We start from the raw sequence: 18,454 nt of genomic DNA on the forward strand, positions 1-18,454 counted from the left end.
TTTAATTTCCTAATTTGTTTTGGATCTTACCCGCCCTTTCCTCATGTTCATCCCTGTTTTCTTCCTTTTGTGTGTATAATTGCATGCATTATTAGAACTGGCAAGATGAGCACCTCCAGATGCATCCTCCAGGAACCCAGCCAATGCTCATTCTATTCCCATGTCAGACTGCACACCGAGTCAGTGAAGTTTGGTTGTAAAAATCTATTCCCTTTCTACATGGCTTCTCAACCCATCTTCTCACATAGTATTTTGACACAGGATGACTGGTGATAACCTCAAGAATTGTACCAAGCTTAAGAAGGTGTCTTTTAGTATGTTGAACCATCCTAGTTAAAAGTAGCATTTTGAAATAGTATGGTCCAGGAAGCTTTCCTTATTCTTCTGTCAGACGGAGTGATTTGAGGGGTTTATAATCTGTCACATAGTACCTTTCACTGTGGTGGTTTTTTTTTTTTTTAAACTTTCTCTGAATTTTTGTGCCCTTTGAATAATAAAAAAAAAACCCATTCATTAATTTTATTAAACATAATGCATTATCTCTTGTGATTTGTTGCAACAAGACAACTCCTTCCTTTTGGGGAAGAATATATACTGATTTTACTTATTATTTTATAGGTATCAGGCAACAGCATATCAACGTTGCTCCTTCTACAGGATCTTTTCCTAATTGGAGAGCTATACTATCACCAACACGGCCTTCCACAGAAACTAAGACTTCCTCAGTAGCTGATATTTCTATGGGACAGACTTTGGAGAACACAAACTTGCTTCAGATGATAAAAACAACACTGACTGGCACACGTACCAGGACTTTGGATCAAACTCATCTGTTGACCACCCTTTATCAAGGTAGTGGAAACAGTGCGCCCCAGGAACCCGCTGAAGTTTCAGCTGAGTTGCCTCTGAGGTCATCATCTCAAGATGCAGATGAAACAGCTGCTATACCAGGTTTGCCTCAACTTGGTATGTTTGCCACATTGTCCACTACACCATCAGTGACACATTCAAGTACAGCTGTGCCATTTCAGCTAATACCATTAGAAACACCCTCCATTTCAAAAGAAAGCACATCAGGATCAGACATGCTTGCTGCTGTTCCATCACCATCATTCTCTTCATTGGTAATTCAGTCACCTCATACCATTAACTTTTCTAAACCAGCTGTATTGCCCATCAGAGTGCCTTTGTCTGCAGATCCTGAAGGTTTCTTCAGCACAGATTCAGCCAGCTCACAGGTTAGTGAAAGCAGAAATAGTCCTTTAAGCACAGTCACTGTAGTACCTTCCAGTATGGTGAATCACAAAAAGGGTCCCGAGCTGTTTACAGATACTGTGCATCTCGGTCTCTTTGGATTGACAAGAGTGCATTTCACAGAAATAGTGGGAAAAGGGTCTGCTTCAGAAAGGACCTCTTTTTTGGCTGTATACTCTGATATTCCTGTGTCAAAACCTTATCAGTCTTCCCTGCCAGTAACTTCCAGAAGCCTGCTGCGGTTTCCTAATGATAGTATGTTTAACATAGCTTCTACTGGAGTAAAACCAAGCAGTCAGCCATTTAAGGCAGTGTTGACTGACAGAAACAGTGATATCACTCCTATGTCATCACCAGTTTTTCAGGATAAAGCAGAGGTTCCTACATCAGTTTTCCATCCTGTGGGTACTCCACAACTAATACCCCAAATGAGTCATCCTCAGTCTTCCACAGCACTGACTAATTGCACTACAGGCTCCACCAGTGCACCTTTCATGTTATCAGCTTCTGAGCGCCTGGCTGAAGTCTCCAGCTCAACAGAGGGCACATCTTCCCTTTCATTGCCAAAATCACTTATTCCAGATGCAAAGCATGCTCGCAGTGCAGTGCTGCCAGTACGAGCATTTAGGACTGAAAGAGATTTTCTCTTTAGAAATGCAACTCACCCCTCTTCAACAAGCACAAGGTTGTCCTTGCCAACGGAGACAAACGACACCTTTACTAGGACAGCACACAGGAACAGCCCCAGTGCAGCAGCAGCAGCAGCTGATGAGGATGCTTTGCAAATCCCTGTGACTGTTTTCTCGCAGCACTCGGTGGTGGCTCTGAATCAGACTTTTGCAGAAGACCTGACTGATGGAGCTTATCAGGCAAACAGCATGAGATTGCCAACTGCTTCTGCACGTACCCTCCCAGCTCCTGATGGTTTTCCTGTGGCAAGAACAGCTCAACAGCCTTTCACAAGAGGGGTGACAACAAAGGTGTCCATGAGTTTTAATGCTAGTAGTGTTCTGCCTTATGGATCTCAGCTTTCCAAAGTTTCTCCAGGTATCCAAACCAGTAGACTCTCCAAAGCATCAAAAACACTAGGCACTGTTTTGGCAACAGGCATGACTAGTCCATATCTAGCTGCAGCGCTGTTAATTACTTCCACTACGGGCCTTTCAAACCCCGAACCTGCTATCACAAATATATCTGCTACTACTGTCTTTGTGACTGCACATCTTCCACCTGGTGCTGCAGAAAGTCCAGGTGTAACTGCAGATAAAGACAGAAATATGGGAGTGCCAGCTGTTGTGACCCCACGTGCAGAATACTCGCCTCCAAAAGCTTTAAATCATTTTACCTCTGGTCAGACTTCACATTCAGTTGATAGAAAGCATATTGCCTCTGTCATGCCTCCAGCATGGGGTATGTGGCCACCACTGGTTTCCATGACAACAGTGATGGACAGCCATGGCTCCTCCAGCTTTTCTGGGATTTCGAGTGTGGACTCTGAAAGCAATTTAGATCCTGTCAGCTCTCCTGAGGTCACAGCTTCAGCTTCTACGTGGACCAATACAGCGTTGCTGTCTTCAGCTGGTATTAATATTCCTTCAGTAAAAACCTCAGTCAAAACAGCAATAAGAGAAGTTTCTCCAAGTAATTCTCCATTAGAAACTGAGTACTATGTACCATACTCAGTAGTTTCAAGTCTGCAAAAGAGAATGAATACGAATAATCACTCACTCTTCCCCACCTCTTCAGCAAACTATACATATGCAAACTTTAGTCAAAATGTTTCAAATTTACCTTTCACTGGGATGAAGTCAAATAGTTTTCCAGAATTCAATGTAGAAGCATTTGCACTGAAAACATCCCCTGTTCGGTATTCATCCCTTGCTGCTGCTTTGAGAGTCCCTGACCCCCTACAAAAAAAGCCTGGAAGCACAGCTGACTACGTTGCTAATTTCTTCACTGTTGGAGAGGTTAATGCCAGTACGCACTATGAAGAACCTCCCCGTTTACATGTTCCTCCTGCTAATGATACAGATGCTTTCCCTAGCTCTCTAGAATCACAAACAACTGATGCTGGAAAGATCACTTTACTGACAAAAACCTTAGGCCCAACACCAGCATTGGCTTTTCAGCTCACTGACAACTTGACTGTTTTGGCCAGCTATGAAAACAGTGCTATCCACAGCATGCTGCCAACTGTGTCCCCCTTTCCCATGACCAAGCCTCCTAGCTCAACTGTCTTACACAGTTTTATGATAGAAGACGACATTGGTTCTGGAAACTCGCCTGAATTTGCAGATGCCCAGTTCGAGTCCTCTGGTTATTTGATTACAGCTGATAAAAATCCAGCTGCATTTAGTATGGAGGAGTGGGACCCAAGTACTACAAGACGTAGTCTAGTTCCTAGTAATATATCTAATCAAGCTACCAAGGGCATCCCATTGCAAACCCCTACCACCAGCTCTCTGCAGTCAGTTGTCATAACCTCTCTCCATGCATCACCAACACCACTAACTTCTCCTTTTTTGTCAACAACCAACTTTACCCATTCTGTCATTGCAGTGTTATCTGGAGTATCTTCTGGTGCAATACCTACAGTAGGAACTTCAGAAGCAAAACCACTAACAAGAAAATCATCTCCAGCTTCACTAGTGCCAGCTTCTTCCTTCTTTTCTCTAGGCACTGGAAACACACCCTTGCCATCTGTGATGGCTTTAAGCACACCGATACTGACACTAATAAGAAATAACACTGCCACAAAGTTGGCATCGGATCTAAGCTCGGTAGGAACACATACAGATTTTCCTTTCGCAACAAGAAACACAACTGCGTTACCCGTGGACGTGACAGCTATGCTCATAACCCCTAAAAGCAGCACGGTCACAGCTTCCACACTTGCACCCACAGCACATGTACCAAGGCAGATAGAAACAACAGTAACTGACACACAGAAGTTCCCAAGCTCAGAAATCACCAAAACGTCAACCTCGTACCCACTGACAATTACAGCACCTTTGACATCTATTACAGCATCAGCGAAAGCAACTAGGCTTCCCCCTACTCCAGTGGAAAACACCTCTGCTCCTCCTGAAACCACGGCAGCAGCCGCTTTCGCTAACATGACAGCAGCTCCTCCCCTGGATTGCCGGCTCTCCAGGAACCTTATGGTTAAAACAGGTATGTGGGGCCACTGACTTTGCTGAAAGGACCTTGCTTGTCTTTGAGGGGCAACTGGCGATGAGCGGGAAATACACTCAAGTGTGAAGGAATGTGGAGGCATTGATGGTTACTCCGGGGATGAGGTTGCTGCACTGACAAACCAGACAGATAAAAGCAGGGTTGGTAGTACAGGGATGGCACTGGCTTTATTTGTAGCTTGGATTTTATGCTGTGTCAAATGAAGTAGTGAGATCAGGTGCTCTGAGGTTCAGTGGGTCACTGCTGAGACCTAGCAGAACCACCAATGTGGGAGGACAACTCTGTATGACACGATGGTTTGGTCTCTGCTTTGCAGTGTCACTGGACAGTGCAGTGACCTGCCTCAGTCTTTGGCCCTGTTTATAGCACAATACCTAACTCTGTGTTTATATGAACACCTACGTCTATCGCTAATTATTCATTTGAAAATAACGTTCAGTATTGAGAGTTGTATGCTTCAAAATGGGAGGATTTGAACTTTCTATGTGAACAGTGTACCACTTCTGGCTCTGGCTGGTTTTTTACAGACAACTTCTCCTTAGCTGTAAGAACTCTGAAGTAAAGGAGTCTGGAGAGGTCCCTTGCCCAGGCTTCATGTGGACTCTTTATGGTATCACAGTGCAGCACCAGATGTGTGTATCTTGGAGATCTCAGCAAAGAAGCATGATGAGCACAACAACTCTTTCTAAAGATAGAAGTAGCTTGTATACAGAGTGCGATTGAAAGTACTTAAGTGCAGCTAAAACAATCTTTCTGCCCATTGTAAGAGAAAAGAAAAAGCTAGTGATAATGTTAATAAAGAAAGCGTACAGACACTTCCTAAGTGGAAAAAAATTGTAGCAGTGGAGTAACACATTTCTTTGTTTATTTAACTCTGGTGAAGGTATGAAGCACACATGCTTTACCTGTGCAGCACCAGCTCAGGCCCCTGGGAAGGCTGCAGCAGTCTGTCCACCCGCGATCAAGTGGCATCGTACCTCACAGAGAACCACAGCGTGGCAAAGACTTGTTGTTGCTAAAGAAATTGCATTTGTTAGACCTCACTCTATCAAAAATGGGTTATTGCCATGGGGTGAATAGGGAACTTGGGGACACTGCTGAGCCCCTGCAGTTCTTGCTCCCATTGGAGCTGCTACAAGTCCTAGCTGCTTTGATGATCGGTGTCCAGCCAGCACAACATAAAACAATTTTTAAAAGCACATAGTACCATGTCTCAAAACAACATGTGGCTTTTGTTGTTCCACAGTTCTGGTTCTGAACACAAGGAGGATGCTGGTCAGCAATCCCTTCAAGGAGAGTGTGAGAAAAGGACTCAACCAAGCGCTGAGACAAGCTTTCAACCAAAACGTCAGTGCTCAGGTAAGCATACTTGGCTTGCCTGCATAATCACGCCAAAAGAGCTCTCCCACCTAGAGAATCTCAGCTGGCTGCAGCTCCAAGTGTTGTCTCTGAGTGTGGGAAGCCTCTTGGAGGGGACCACAGAGCTTTTTCTATGGAAAGCAGGCAAGAAATAAAAATATAAGGACTGCTTTAAAGCTTTTGCCATTTTATTTGATGAAGTAGAAGGAAGAAATGCAACTTTGTTTTTGGAATGTTGTGGGAAATGACTACTGACAGCAGTTTCATCCTCCCCCTGCAGCTCTGGACTGACTCTGGTTCATGGTCAGCCAAGGGCTGCTGTGCTCAGCTGGGGTCATTGCAGGAGCAGGACTATTAAATGAGGGGTCACTGCTGTCAGTCAGCTCTCTGGTTTGAAAAATCAGTACCTGACAAGTGCAATTCCAGAGGGATGAAAATCCTGAGCAAGGAGAAAGCATGTTTTATTGAAAATAAAGGAGGGAGACCTGCTCATAGCTTTGCAGCTAAATTGCACCAACCTCTGCATTGCTGCACTTAGGAGCAGGCTTAGGTGGGTCGCTGGGGCACTCCTCTGTGCAGCACAGGTTGCTGTGCATTCAGGCAGGGGTTTGTGCTGAGTCCAAGGCTGTTAGGAGTTATACTCACCAAGCCACTGGGAAGGAAAAAAATAATTTTGCTCAAAATACAGGGCATCAGGTTGACTTCTGTCCACGTGCTCTACGACTGCAAATTTGGATGGTGTTAGTTGGTTTGGGAATTGTATATTCCTGAGTCTCAGCAGCAACAGTGAAAACTCAGACTTACTCTCCCACCTTCTTGTAAACCTGAGAGAAGCTGCCTTTTTCTAATGGAGGAAACCAGCTAAAACTTAGTGTGGAGGACCAGTTCCAGGGCTTAAATTTCTTGGAAAAATCAGAATATTGAGGTAAAACTCAACTCGTGTTTTGGCTCACAGTGAGCTTAAGATCTGGGGCAGTGTAGGAAAAATAGCATAGAAGAGAAAGTTGAGGTTGAAGAATCAAATATTGGAAACTTTTGTCTTTCAAAAATCTGTCTCCAAACCTGCAATGACAGACACAGGCACAAAGTCAGTGAACTTCAGGTGTGAAGTAGGAGCTGGATGTTCCTTGAGTTCTCTGTGTTTTTATAATCCATAAGTAAAATGTCTGAGTATATACACCTGAATGAAGCTTCAGTCTAAATTAGAGGTACATGAGCTGTAGTAGCAATACTGCACTGCTTCAATTCGGAGCACCTTTTGTGTGGGCTGGGTCTAAAGCTCCCTGAGCAGTTCTGCTAATACTATGTCTGATGTGACACTAACTGATCCTGGAGGGCTTATAGGGGATTACAGAATAAAAGCCCTGCAAAGGAGCTATATTCAGGATGAGAAGTCCCATCATTAGTGGTTGAACTGCAAGCAAAGTAAAAAAAAAAAAAAAAAAGTTTCCCTGTGTGTTTTAGGTTGAAATCCTGGAGCAGTCAAGTAACATGACAGTTGGTTACTACGTTACACGTGGCAGAACGGTTTTTATGCCAGCTGCTGTAATTGAAAGGCTTCTTGCATACGGCATTAGCAACGCCACAGCAGACATGAAGCAGCATGTACCCCACCTCCAGTCCGTGGCAGCCCTGGCCTTGCCATGGAAGCCCCTTCCCGCGTACCACTTCCAGCTGAAAACAGGTGAGTGAGGTCCTGCCCACCTGCGCCTGGGGTTGTGTGTGTGTTGGCAGTTCAGTGCACGGGATGATGCTTCTCCTCCCCTTTGCTCTCTGGCGACAGCCCCTGCTCTCTCGCGCAGCAGCCGGACAAGCTCTGCTGTGGTTTCCTGTGCTGGTGTTCCTGGCGCAAGCAGGACAGCTGGTGTGTCACCCCTGTCCTGAGGTGCTCGGCTGTCACCTCTTTTGGCACTGCTGTGGAATGAACTGGCATTGCATTCAGGATGAGTCACACCAACATGCTTGACAAAGACTTGGTGTTTGATTAAAATGGACTTTAATTGTTGGGTTGTGCAGTAACCTGTGTGTTTCTTTTGAGGACGATCATATGAGAAACATGACCCTATGGTACATGTATATGTTGTTCTGGCTGGACCCACTGGATTTGACTTGGGTCCCAGCTGTCTGACCCAGGGTTGCTGCGTAAACCCCACCCTGTGCTGTAGCAAGCATCAGTGAAGAGCAGTTGCAGTGCAGCAGAACAGCGTCGAGGGCAGAGAGTGCTGTAAAACAACATATTTAGTTGTAAAAAGACTTCTTATATGTGTGCTTACATGTTTAAATATGCATGCTTAGTGCAATTACCCAGTTAAGTATATTTTTCCTAGCACAAACAGAAGGAGAATCAATATTGTGGTTGATTATGTCTTGCAAGAGCAAATAGCCTGCAAGATTTAAGAGTATTGTGTTTTAAAATGTTTTCACTTACCGCCTGACTCTGAGTAAGTATTTGTACAGTGAACTGGTCTTACCATCCTATATATCACTGCAGCAACACTCTCCATTTGTTTGTGGAGAGTATCAACTCTAATAACGCAATTTAATTCTTACATTTATATTAATTAAGGCTAGTTGAGTGCAGTGCTTGAATGACATAAATGCATCTTATGTGGCATAATTTTTACCTGCTTAATCTGTACATTGGTCATCTTGCTGTCAGACATTACAGGAATTACGCAACCAAGAATACTTTGCCCACGTGCAAATACATTGTTCCTTTTCCAGAGCTGCAGTTTGTGGGTCAAACAGACAATATACAGTCGTGCAAATTTGTTCAGACCATGGAGCAACGGTTACAGAGAGCGTTTCAGGATGCTGAGAGGAAGGTCTTAAACACCAGCAACAACTTGACAGTTCAGGTACAGCGCTGTGTGCTTTGCCAGTGCTTGTTGTCAAACTCTCTGGGTTGTTCTTTCCTATGTGTATGCTTGTATTTCAACATAACAACTTTGATAGCCACTATGGAAGTAAGTTTATGCTTCAGTCTGAAATAAGATTGTTTTATTTATTGCAGGAAAACTTACAAAGGCACGATTTGTAGAAGACTGTTATTTTAATGAATTTGAATTTTACTGTTTGCAGTTAAATAAATTAAGTGAGATTCTAATAAAAAGAAATATATAAAAATATTCTTCCAAATTTATGTTGTTAATGAATATGTTATTCTGATATATTAGTTGTTTGTAGGCTATTCAGGTATAGTGTCATGCAAAGCTGTTTGTAAGATCTAAGCTAATGGAATATATTTCTTTCTTTTTTTGTGTGCATTATAGTTCCACACTCACAAACCCAAATTCACTATGTGTAGTGGGCCAACACTCTTATGCTCTGTGCCATACTTCAGGAATAAATAAATTATCCTCTAGGTGATACTATCACATATATTTGATGTGTAATAAAACTCTGTGTATGGACTTGTGCTCCTCAGAATAGTTTGCGTGTAATTTGCCAGGAGAAAATTGGTCATCAGAGCTCTGCTTAGTTACCTTGGTACTGTCTCTTGTGAGCTTGTGTTCAAACTCCAGCTGCACAGAGAAACAGGAAAGTGCATGGCAAGAGGTGACCTACTGCAGTGGGTAAAGTGATTATGAAGCTTTTCAATAGCTGGACTTGTGATGCTGAGGGGACGTTCACGGTGGCTAATTTGCTCACAGAAGTCGTGGACCTTACAAAGCACAGAGGCAATTTTGTAAAGAGCCCTAGAAAAAGATGGTAGTTGTGGCTTTTGTGGGTATTGCCAGCTTAGTATGGAGGTCGTGGATGCAAGATATATAAATGGGGAAGAGGCTCAAGGGTGTGATCTTCATGATACATTTTTCTGAAATTACTCCGGTGCCATGCGGTGGATTAAGTCAGTGCAGCAGGAAATAGTGTGAGGGTTTTGGATTAATTACAAACTGAGGAACAGTTCTGGAGCAGACGGAACTGCTTCAGAAAAGGTGTTGCTGCACTAAAAGAGTAGAGAGAATGGCAGCAACATGGGTAAAAGGCATGAAAACTTCCACCCAAGGAGAAATTACATCAGCTGTGGTTCTCCAACCACGAGTGGTGCAGTGAATCAGGAGTGGTCATTTAGAGTTTCCTGTAACAGAACTACTTGGGTTTAGATAAGAAAAATCCTTTCACACGGTGGGTTATAAGATCTTGAAGGTGGCCAGATGTAAGTACAGAAAAAGTATGGAGGTTACAAAAAGCAATTGGCCAAACATATAGAATAAAAAGTCATCAATCCTTTTTAAACCCAAGCATATAATTTATGACTTAGACCATAGCTATGAGCTAACCTTACACTGCAGAAAAGAGGGTCTCTTGCCCTGTGCTTGTTTTTCATCCATCTACTCTTGGCCATTTGTAAGTGGATGTTGGCTGGGCAGACCTTTGGTCTGACCTCGGACTCTTCTTCTGATGCTTTAATTATACCATGTTTTATATTTTTACTTAGTGAACCAAATCATAAAAATGGGATATTTAAATAACATTCATGAATGCTGAATACTGTTGGCCCTACCTACAATATTAGTAACTAAAAAACCATCCTTCTTGTCCTAGAGCATGAGTTTTCTGAGAAAACATGGGCTTTTTCCTGCCCTGCCCTGCCTTCATGTCTCTGCTTCCTGCATGAAACTGGTGTTTGAGGGTCTGATCCAGTACTCCCTAAATAGAATTGATCCTTAAATGCACTCTTCAGATTTGGGCTCAGGAAGAGACTAGCATAGAGCTAAAGCGGGGAGGAGAGCCAGTCATGGCATGATGCTAGGAACAGAAGAGACATGATATCCCTCTATTTCATATGGAAAAGGAGTAGGTCTAGATAACTGTGCTAGGAAGACAGCAGAGAGAGCAAGATATACAGGCCTAGTTCCTCTGCATCCAATACTGAACATTTTTTCTGATAAGCATCCTCTCCTTCATCTCATGCTTCCTGGTAAAAAACAGGGAAAAATATTTTCAGTCCAGCCTGCTGCTGTCCTCCAGTAACTCTGCATGTACTAAAGTAGGAGTTAAAGTATCACAACCTGCTTTACACAATCATATTGAGTGAGCTGTATCTAATCCATTGTCCAAGTTAACTTTTTCCCAGTTTGTATGCACTGGTTTTGTGGGGTTTTTTTGTTGTTGTTTTTTCTTCTTTGCAATTGAGCTGAAACACAGCTACACATTATTTCTTTACTTCTGTTTCAGATTTTGAACACCTCCAATGTCTCCCAAGCTGTCACTCTGTTTTATGTAGTGAACAATCAAAGCACAACTCTAAATGGCACCATTTCCAGCAACCTTCTTAATCAGCTGTCAGCTGAGCTAGTGGGTTTCTATCTAACCTACCCTCCTCTCACCATTGCAGAATGTAAGTATGTGCTTCCCAGCATACTGCTCCTTAAGATTAGCCAGTGTCAGGCTTTTGCTTTGCAAGCACTGCTTGTCGTCAAGCTCACAGATTGTAGGTGTTTTTGCTGACTGCTTTTTCAATCTTTTTTTTTTTTTTTTAAACAAAAAAAATAGAGGAGGGGATTAGATGGGGGGATTTTCTGGGTTCAGTGTTTATTTCAGCAGCTAGAAACATTTGCAGATAACTAGGAAAAATACATCTATGCTGTCGTTAATAAAAATAATGCCTGTGCCAAGTTCCAAATAATATAAAATTGTAGTTTTATATAAAAAACCCCACAGAATTTCCAAAATTCTTCATTTCAGGAAAACTTAATGCAGCACATAAACTTTATCTTCAGCATGGCCCTTTCCTTCAGTGGACGGCTCAACCCCAGCACTCACTGCAGCCGCAGGACTGAGTAGCACACTTTGAATGTGTGTTTGGGTAGTGGGTGAGCTCTGCCTACACTTCTCCATTTAAAAAGTTGTTGGTATATTTTCTGACCTTCATCCTCAGCTTAAAATATGGTCTGAGCTCTTTAATGCCAACAATTTGCTTTGCATTTCAATTGTTATGAAGACTCAGAGAGAAAGTGGTGTGTCTGGTCATCCTGTGTGGCATGTATGCTCTCCAAGTCCATGCTAGTTTCTCTAAAATGAATAAAGGCAAAAGAAATTTGATTATGGGGATTTCTGTTTAATCTGCTTGTTATATTTGGTATGTGAAATTAAACTCACTGTAGAGCTGGGTTATCTGTTCATTGAAAGTGAGAGGAGAGAGAGACACGCTGGGTACGTCACTGCAAGGTAGTGGACTCTGGTTGAGGAAGGGCAGGTTTCAGCTGATCAAACTGTGTGTAAATCTTCACGAGATGCTTATGAAACTTGAAATGCTGTGCTTAAATACTAGTAAGGATCTGGTTAAGTTTCTGGTAGCTATCAAACTCACTGATTTGGCTAAACCAGTGATGGAGTAGTTTGTGATTTTTCATTTCACAAGTATTGAAATAATCAGGTACATAAGGATAGAGACATATAGGTGTTTATGATCAGAACGCTGAACTGAGTGGATTTGTAGCTTTAGGTAAAATTATTAAGGTGCTTGTTCATTTTCTGATTCTAAGAAAAAGCAGAACCAGGCTGCTGGAAAGTGAGCACTGGGGAAAACACAAATTACCTTTTTTTGTCAGTCCATTTTATTTGCAGCAGTCCAACAGCAGAGTAATTATCTTGTGCAATTATTCATCAGTTATTTACACAATGAGCACTCTGCTGTCTGTGGTGCGAAGTGGTCCGGAATCACAAGTATGGTGATTGTGCAAATCCTTGAAAAAGAAGGAGCGTATATTATTCTTAAGCCATTATCTATCCAAATCAGATAATTCTAAACAAATAGGTGAAACTGCCCAACAGTGAGTTCTTGCACTGCATTAGTACACTTTTGAATCAGACTTTCCAACACAGGGTAAGAGACATGTCTCAGGGTGGACTTGCATTTTCATCAGGCAAGGGGAGGTGGAGGGAGGCTGTTGGCAAACGGTGTGCTTGGGCACCTGGAAAGGGATGTAGACCATTCATCATGCGACAGGCTCCTTCCTTTTTGTGGCTGGTGGATGAGTCTGTCCAAAGGGTGCTCTGTGTGCAGGATTTGTCTTCATGGGGCATCCAGGAGCACAAGGAGAAAGCCTGAGGAAGTTTTGATGATGACTGTGCTCGGTTCAAGTGTTTGGCCTCCAAAATAGGCCTGTTGTGTAGGAAGAGAATGTGGTGCTCCTCACAAAGGCAATACAAGCTTAGGCTTGGTAGTCAGGAGCTGTGAAAGCCATTTGTCACACAGTAAGTCTTGTGTGCTATTGTAGTTCTCTGCTGATACTCACACATGATGAACTGACCTGATAAAGTCTTTAGCTAGTGCTCCTTTAGCAACTAATGGCTTATATTTCATTTTGGAGTTGTTGGTTTTATTCCCAGCGCAGCAGGTATACTGCAGACTCATGAACTTAACATGCACGTAGTGTTTATGGCTTCAGACTGATCGTGTGTCTTGTAAAAATGTTTACCTTGAAAAGTGTTTGATGCTTATTCATGTGGCAGTGCAGTTCTTTCAGTTTATCAAACAAATACTGCTGGTGTTCTCAGAGTGTGTTATTTCCCAGTAGACTCCAGCAGCTCCTCCAGAGCCTTTGCAGTCTGTCATGGAAATGCACAGCTCAGGACACGACGTGAAATCCCTCCTCAAAAGCAGTTGCTGTGCGTAATCAGCTGCTTTACAATGTTTACTATTTCAAGCCCCTTTGAAGTTTAAAAATCAAGGTAACTCAGTAGCAGTGTATCAACGTGCAAGGCACGGGTATTTTCTGAATGAAGTTCCAAGTATTAATGCTTTCCACTTTGCATAAATCTATTGCAAAAATGCTGAGCTATATAACGAATTAGCAGCATATTGACCTTCACAGCCTACTGCACTTCGGAGATGGAAAAGCTAACAAAAGGCATCAAGAAAGCGAGCATCAGTTTCTCACAGATGTAAACCCATATGGTAGTAATACCTTAAATGGTGCAGAATGAGAGTACCACGCTCCAAGGTGTGCTCAGTTTCGTTAGTCTTGTTTGTAATTCACATGGAACTGCACTGAGTGATTGGTGGAATCTGATCCTGGTTTATTTTAATATTATTTTAGGTTAAAATGGTGGTCTGGGTTAAATAAGGATTAAATCACCAAATCACCATAGGATGTCCTCTTGTTTTCCTCAGGAGGTTACTCACAGAGAGAAAACAGCAGAAGTGTGTATAACATAGAAGCGTGCATATTACACATTACTTTTAGTAATGGGCAGACGTGATCTATGTTCTGCTTTGTACAGCAGCATGTGTACTGCTTGCACTTGATGTCCTTTTCCAGACAGAATACAAATTACAGTCCCGAAAATTATGCCTTTAGATCTCCTCCTGGGCCATAGTTCAATTTTATTTATCAGTATCTGGTTAACCAAATATTTTTGGGATGTATAATGTGTAGGATGTTGGAATATTATGACATAATTTCAATTTTTATTTTAAAGCTTTGGAGTATCCAAACCTTGATGTGTCAGAGTCAACTAGAGACTACTGGGTGATAACAGGTACTTTTAAATCTCCTTCCCTCCTCCGTGCTCTTCAGATAATAATTTTTAGTGCTTGATTATATAAACACATTGGTGCAGTAACTAAACAGAGAAATAAGTGGCTGCCCACTGAACCTCCCTGCTGCATTCAAGTGGGCAAATGTATTTAATGTTACTCTGGGGCATAACTGTGATTCATCATCTTGAACAGAGACCTGTGTCCAACACTCATCTCAGTTTATTGCGCTTTGGTTGAAGCACTTCCGAGAGCACGTTATTTTATCAGAGTTTTAAAACACAAACAGGCATTTTTTTTTTTTTCCCCCCTCCTCCTGGGACTTGAATTTAAATCTGAAATCAAAAACAGACTTGTAGACATAACCAAGTCTGTCAAGGCAGATAGATGATCTGTTAAACTGAGGAAGTTTTTTATGATTTGTTGACTCTGGCTGCATCCAGGAATTTTTGCATCCTTCACCTGAAGCACTAAGCACATAACTTTCTGTCGGTGGAAAAGAAGGTGTGGAAGATGCGATTAGGCTTCAAAATACTTGTTTTATTGCAGTCATTTTACTGGTATCACATTCTCATTCACAATCATTTTGACTTTAGAAGTGATAATTGGACAAGAAAGAGACCCTTTTCCCCAGCCATCTTTGAGTAGCTACTAAAGCCTTTCTAACCGGTGTGTCTGTACCTGGAATTGTTTAATGCTCAGGAGAGCAAGAGAAAAGGAGCCAAACATGAAATGGATTAAATTCTATACTCTGCTTCCAAAAGCCAGTGTGATTTTGTACCTGAGAGATTTTGAGATAAAAAATAAGTTTATGCGAAGACAATGGTGCTCTGAAGAGAGTTTTACAGCTCCTCTCTGTTTGGACCCTGTGAACCTGATATGCCATTTCTTGCTTTTGTACACTTGCTGTAGTTGAATATTATTGATATTACGATGGAAGCAGTGGTTTTTTTTTTTAAATCGTGGTGTTCTCTACAGATTTTTTTTTTTTAAATAATATTGAAAACCCATACATTTGTATGAATTAGACTAGCGTGAAATATCACTTATCTGAACATAAATTCAGTGTATTTTTAATTTTATATTAATTTTTACTTAGGAAATGTTTATTCAATTTTCAGTGCTCTCAACCATATAGTATTTTATTTCACATCGAGTTGGACAAAATTCTAACTTCAGAATTCAAAACTGCTGGACAAAAATCTGTCATTTAGTTGACAGGAGCATCTGTCAATAAGAGTAAAAACTGGCAGGTCTCAAACAGGTTTTCACTTACTTTTGTGTTGAAGATCAGAGTTTAGTCGCTTGCCAGAGCCATTTTGGTAAACTGAAGGCTTAAGAATTTTTTTTGGAGGATTTTATTCTCTGATGTATCATTGACATTATCTGAGAAGAACAGTGCAGGAGCTGAAACTGAAGCACGTTATATCCCCATCGGGAATTACTGAGGGGCTGTAACAATGTCCAGTTATTTTTCTTGTAAGCAGTTAGTACATCACTGTCCCAAACTGCCCTGCAGACCACATGTTACTTTTATCTGTCCATCTAAAATGTGCTGATATGTGATTTTCTCCATTCCCACAGTTATTCAAGGGGTTGATATTGCGTTACTGGGACTGAACAATCAGAGCTTTGCAAGATTAATGGAGCAGCGGTTGGCCCCGCTGTTTATGATGTCCCATCAGCAAGGAAGACGATTCAAACGTGCCACTACTGTGGGCAGCTACACTGTGCAGGTGGTCAATGTGACATCGGTTGCACCTGGATATGCGTTGAGAAAAGGGCTTTGTTTGCATGTGTCCTGTCTCTGTTTGTGTGGAAAAAACCCTCCAGTTTAACAGGGTTGAGATTTTCTGTCTTTTCCTTGAATACCAAAGCAGTGAGTGCAAAATGCATGGCTACTTGGGGTTCTAGAACTGATGGGCTCCTTTTTCTGAAGTCACCCATGTTTGCATGCATCTCATCTTCTAGAAATGGTCATTAGTTATCAGTGTTCATCAACATTTTCTCTTTGGTTGCCATGGAGATTGGTCCAAAGTGCATATTTTAGTGTAAAGTCTTGTATTCAACATAATGAAGAGTTACAGGCTTTCTTCTTAAATGAAAAAAAAATTATATTCCTAGGTCTTCCTTTCCTACATAACTCAATAAAGCTAGAACTTCTTTTTAATTTTGTTGGGGGAAGAAATAAGTATGAAGCAGTCTTTATACAGGGTTAGTCATCAAATCATGTGGCCACAGATCACATTATGAAGTAAGAGATTTCAGTTCTGAGCAATTTATTAATCATCTTTCTCTTATTTAACAACATTTCCCATTCAGTATTTTGAAATGATCATATTTTGTTTTCTCACTAGTTTAGCCAACTGATGCTAATTGTGGGGGATTCAGAGAGGATCGGTCTTCAAAAATTGCATGACAAGTTATTTCTTTTTTTTATTTTTTAATTACATGATGGTTTTCAGGATTTTCTTGTGAGATATAAAACCAAATTACTACTTTTCTCATTTACTCACAATTCTGTGTTTTCCCACTGAAAGAATTTAAAAGAAGGAACACGTTTTTACTTGCCAAAAGTGTGAACCTTTGTAATATTTTCTGTGAAAACTTGACATTTTTTAGTCAATAACATAATGGAGAAGAATCACAAAACTCCTTTTTCATTTAATAATTAGAGTTGTTTGACACTTCTGGTGCTCTCATGAAGGATAGAGATACAATGCCAAAATTGTGCTGGTGGTTCTCTTTATTGTCAGCCTGGGATCAAAAATAATGCATATAGAAGTAAAATGTGAGGGAAATTTTCAATTGCAACATGCCAGTAACATGTAATTTTCAATATTGGGACAGATTTTAAGAATTCCCTCTTTACAGAGGACTGTAATGTCCAAACATTTGATCCTTTTCTCCTTTTTACTGCATGCTTTTCTCAGTATAGGGTTTTGCCTTAGGATTATGTTTAAAAATTTTTAAGAAGGTAGTCAGTCCTCACTAATCTTAATAACCTAGGCTGTGAAGGGGAGAAGCTCTGATCCTGTGGGAATATTTGCATGGACCTCATGCTTACATGGGGTCTTGAAGGAGTTCCCTGCATGCACTGCCTTCAAGTAGCTCCTGGCAGGTTTTGCAGTGGTATAATACAAACAGTTTATTTCTCTTTCTCTCATTTTCTTTTTTTTTTTCTTCCCCCCCCCCCCCGAAAGATGGTAAAAATCCAGCGTATTCCAGGACCCAAGGAGCCGGCTGAACTGACATACTATACTTTATATAACGGGAAACCTTTGCTGGGCACTGCGGCTGCCAAAATTTTGAGTACCGTTGACTCCCAGCGGATGGCTTTGACACTGGGTTACGTTATTCAAGTTCAAGCTGATCGTAAGAAGTTCTTTTAAAAATTCTGTGGTTTAGTCCTTTATTTCTCTTTTTTCTTTCTTTCCTTCTTTCTTTCTTTGTGTATACACCAGTGTAGGTGTGGGGAGACTCCACTGGTCACACAGAGAAATTTCAGCTGCACGTTTCTGAGCAGCTGCTTAAGTCAGGCTCCTCTTTTTCATATGGAAGACAGACTAATCTTTTATCATAGTAAATCAAAGCTATATACTAAATATTATTTAGCTGATCACTGTAAACTCTACTAATTTTACACACATACATTTCTGTGAACTGAGCAACTTCTTGTAACTGTTAAGTCAGAATTAATTCTAATGCTAACAAAACCATGACACCACAGGCTAATTACTGGTGGAGCTAAATCACTATTGAAATACCTTGGCCCAAAGTAAAATGTGAGGGCTATCAAGATGTCCCTTATTTTTGATTTGTTCAAAATAATGTATATTATTTCTATCTCAAAGGGATGATTTTTTTAAATAATAATTTTCACCAAGAATTTTGTAAAGCACACCACATGGTTGTTAAAGGTACTGTGCAGACACAAAACAGAAAAGTGAAGCTGGACAGAACTACTTATATGTATGGGCAGTTTTCAGATTCAAGATACAGTAGTGCCATTCAGAATAACGTAACCAAAAAAGTAACCTGTTCTTTAAGTCAGTAAAAGACTTTAATTTCCAGAGAATGCACTATAGACTGTACCTGATCTTTGATTTGACCGTGATCTGTTACTGACTTCAACTGGACTAAACCAAGGATTTCCAT

At 41.2% G+C, this 18,454-nt stretch overlaps 1 protein-coding gene across 1 annotated transcript in view; it reads left to right on the top strand.

Annotated features, from left to right (window-relative positions):
- Window positions 1-626: 626 nt before the first annotated feature.
- The window catches only part of LOC104531897 (UPF0606 protein KIAA1549L-like), a gene marked incomplete at its 3' end in the record, with an annotated part of 20,329 nt that continues 2,501 nt past the window's right edge, over window positions 627-18,454 (top strand). The window contains exons 1-9 of the mRNA XM_029087209.1: window positions 627-966; window positions 3,814-4,428; window positions 5,696-5,808; window positions 7,273-7,492; window positions 8,533-8,666; window positions 10,990-11,152; window positions 14,239-14,298; window positions 15,881-16,032; window positions 17,500-17,671. Coding sequence (XP_028943042.1) covers window positions 741-966; window positions 3,814-4,428; window positions 5,696-5,808; window positions 7,273-7,492; window positions 8,533-8,666; window positions 10,990-11,152; window positions 14,239-14,298; window positions 15,881-16,032; window positions 17,500-17,671 — 1,855 coding nt within the window. The remainder of the gene's footprint in view (window positions 967-3,813; window positions 4,429-5,695; window positions 5,809-7,272; window positions 7,493-8,532; window positions 8,667-10,989; window positions 11,153-14,238; window positions 14,299-15,880; window positions 16,033-17,499; window positions 17,672-18,454) is intronic.

Source organism: Antrostomus carolinensis, unplaced genomic scaffold (assembly GCF_000700745.2).
Source record: "Antrostomus carolinensis isolate BGI_N321 unplaced genomic scaffold, ASM70074v2 scaffold23171, whole genome shotgun sequence".
Lineage (NCBI taxonomy): Eukaryota > Metazoa > Chordata > Aves > Caprimulgiformes > Caprimulgidae > Antrostomus > Antrostomus carolinensis.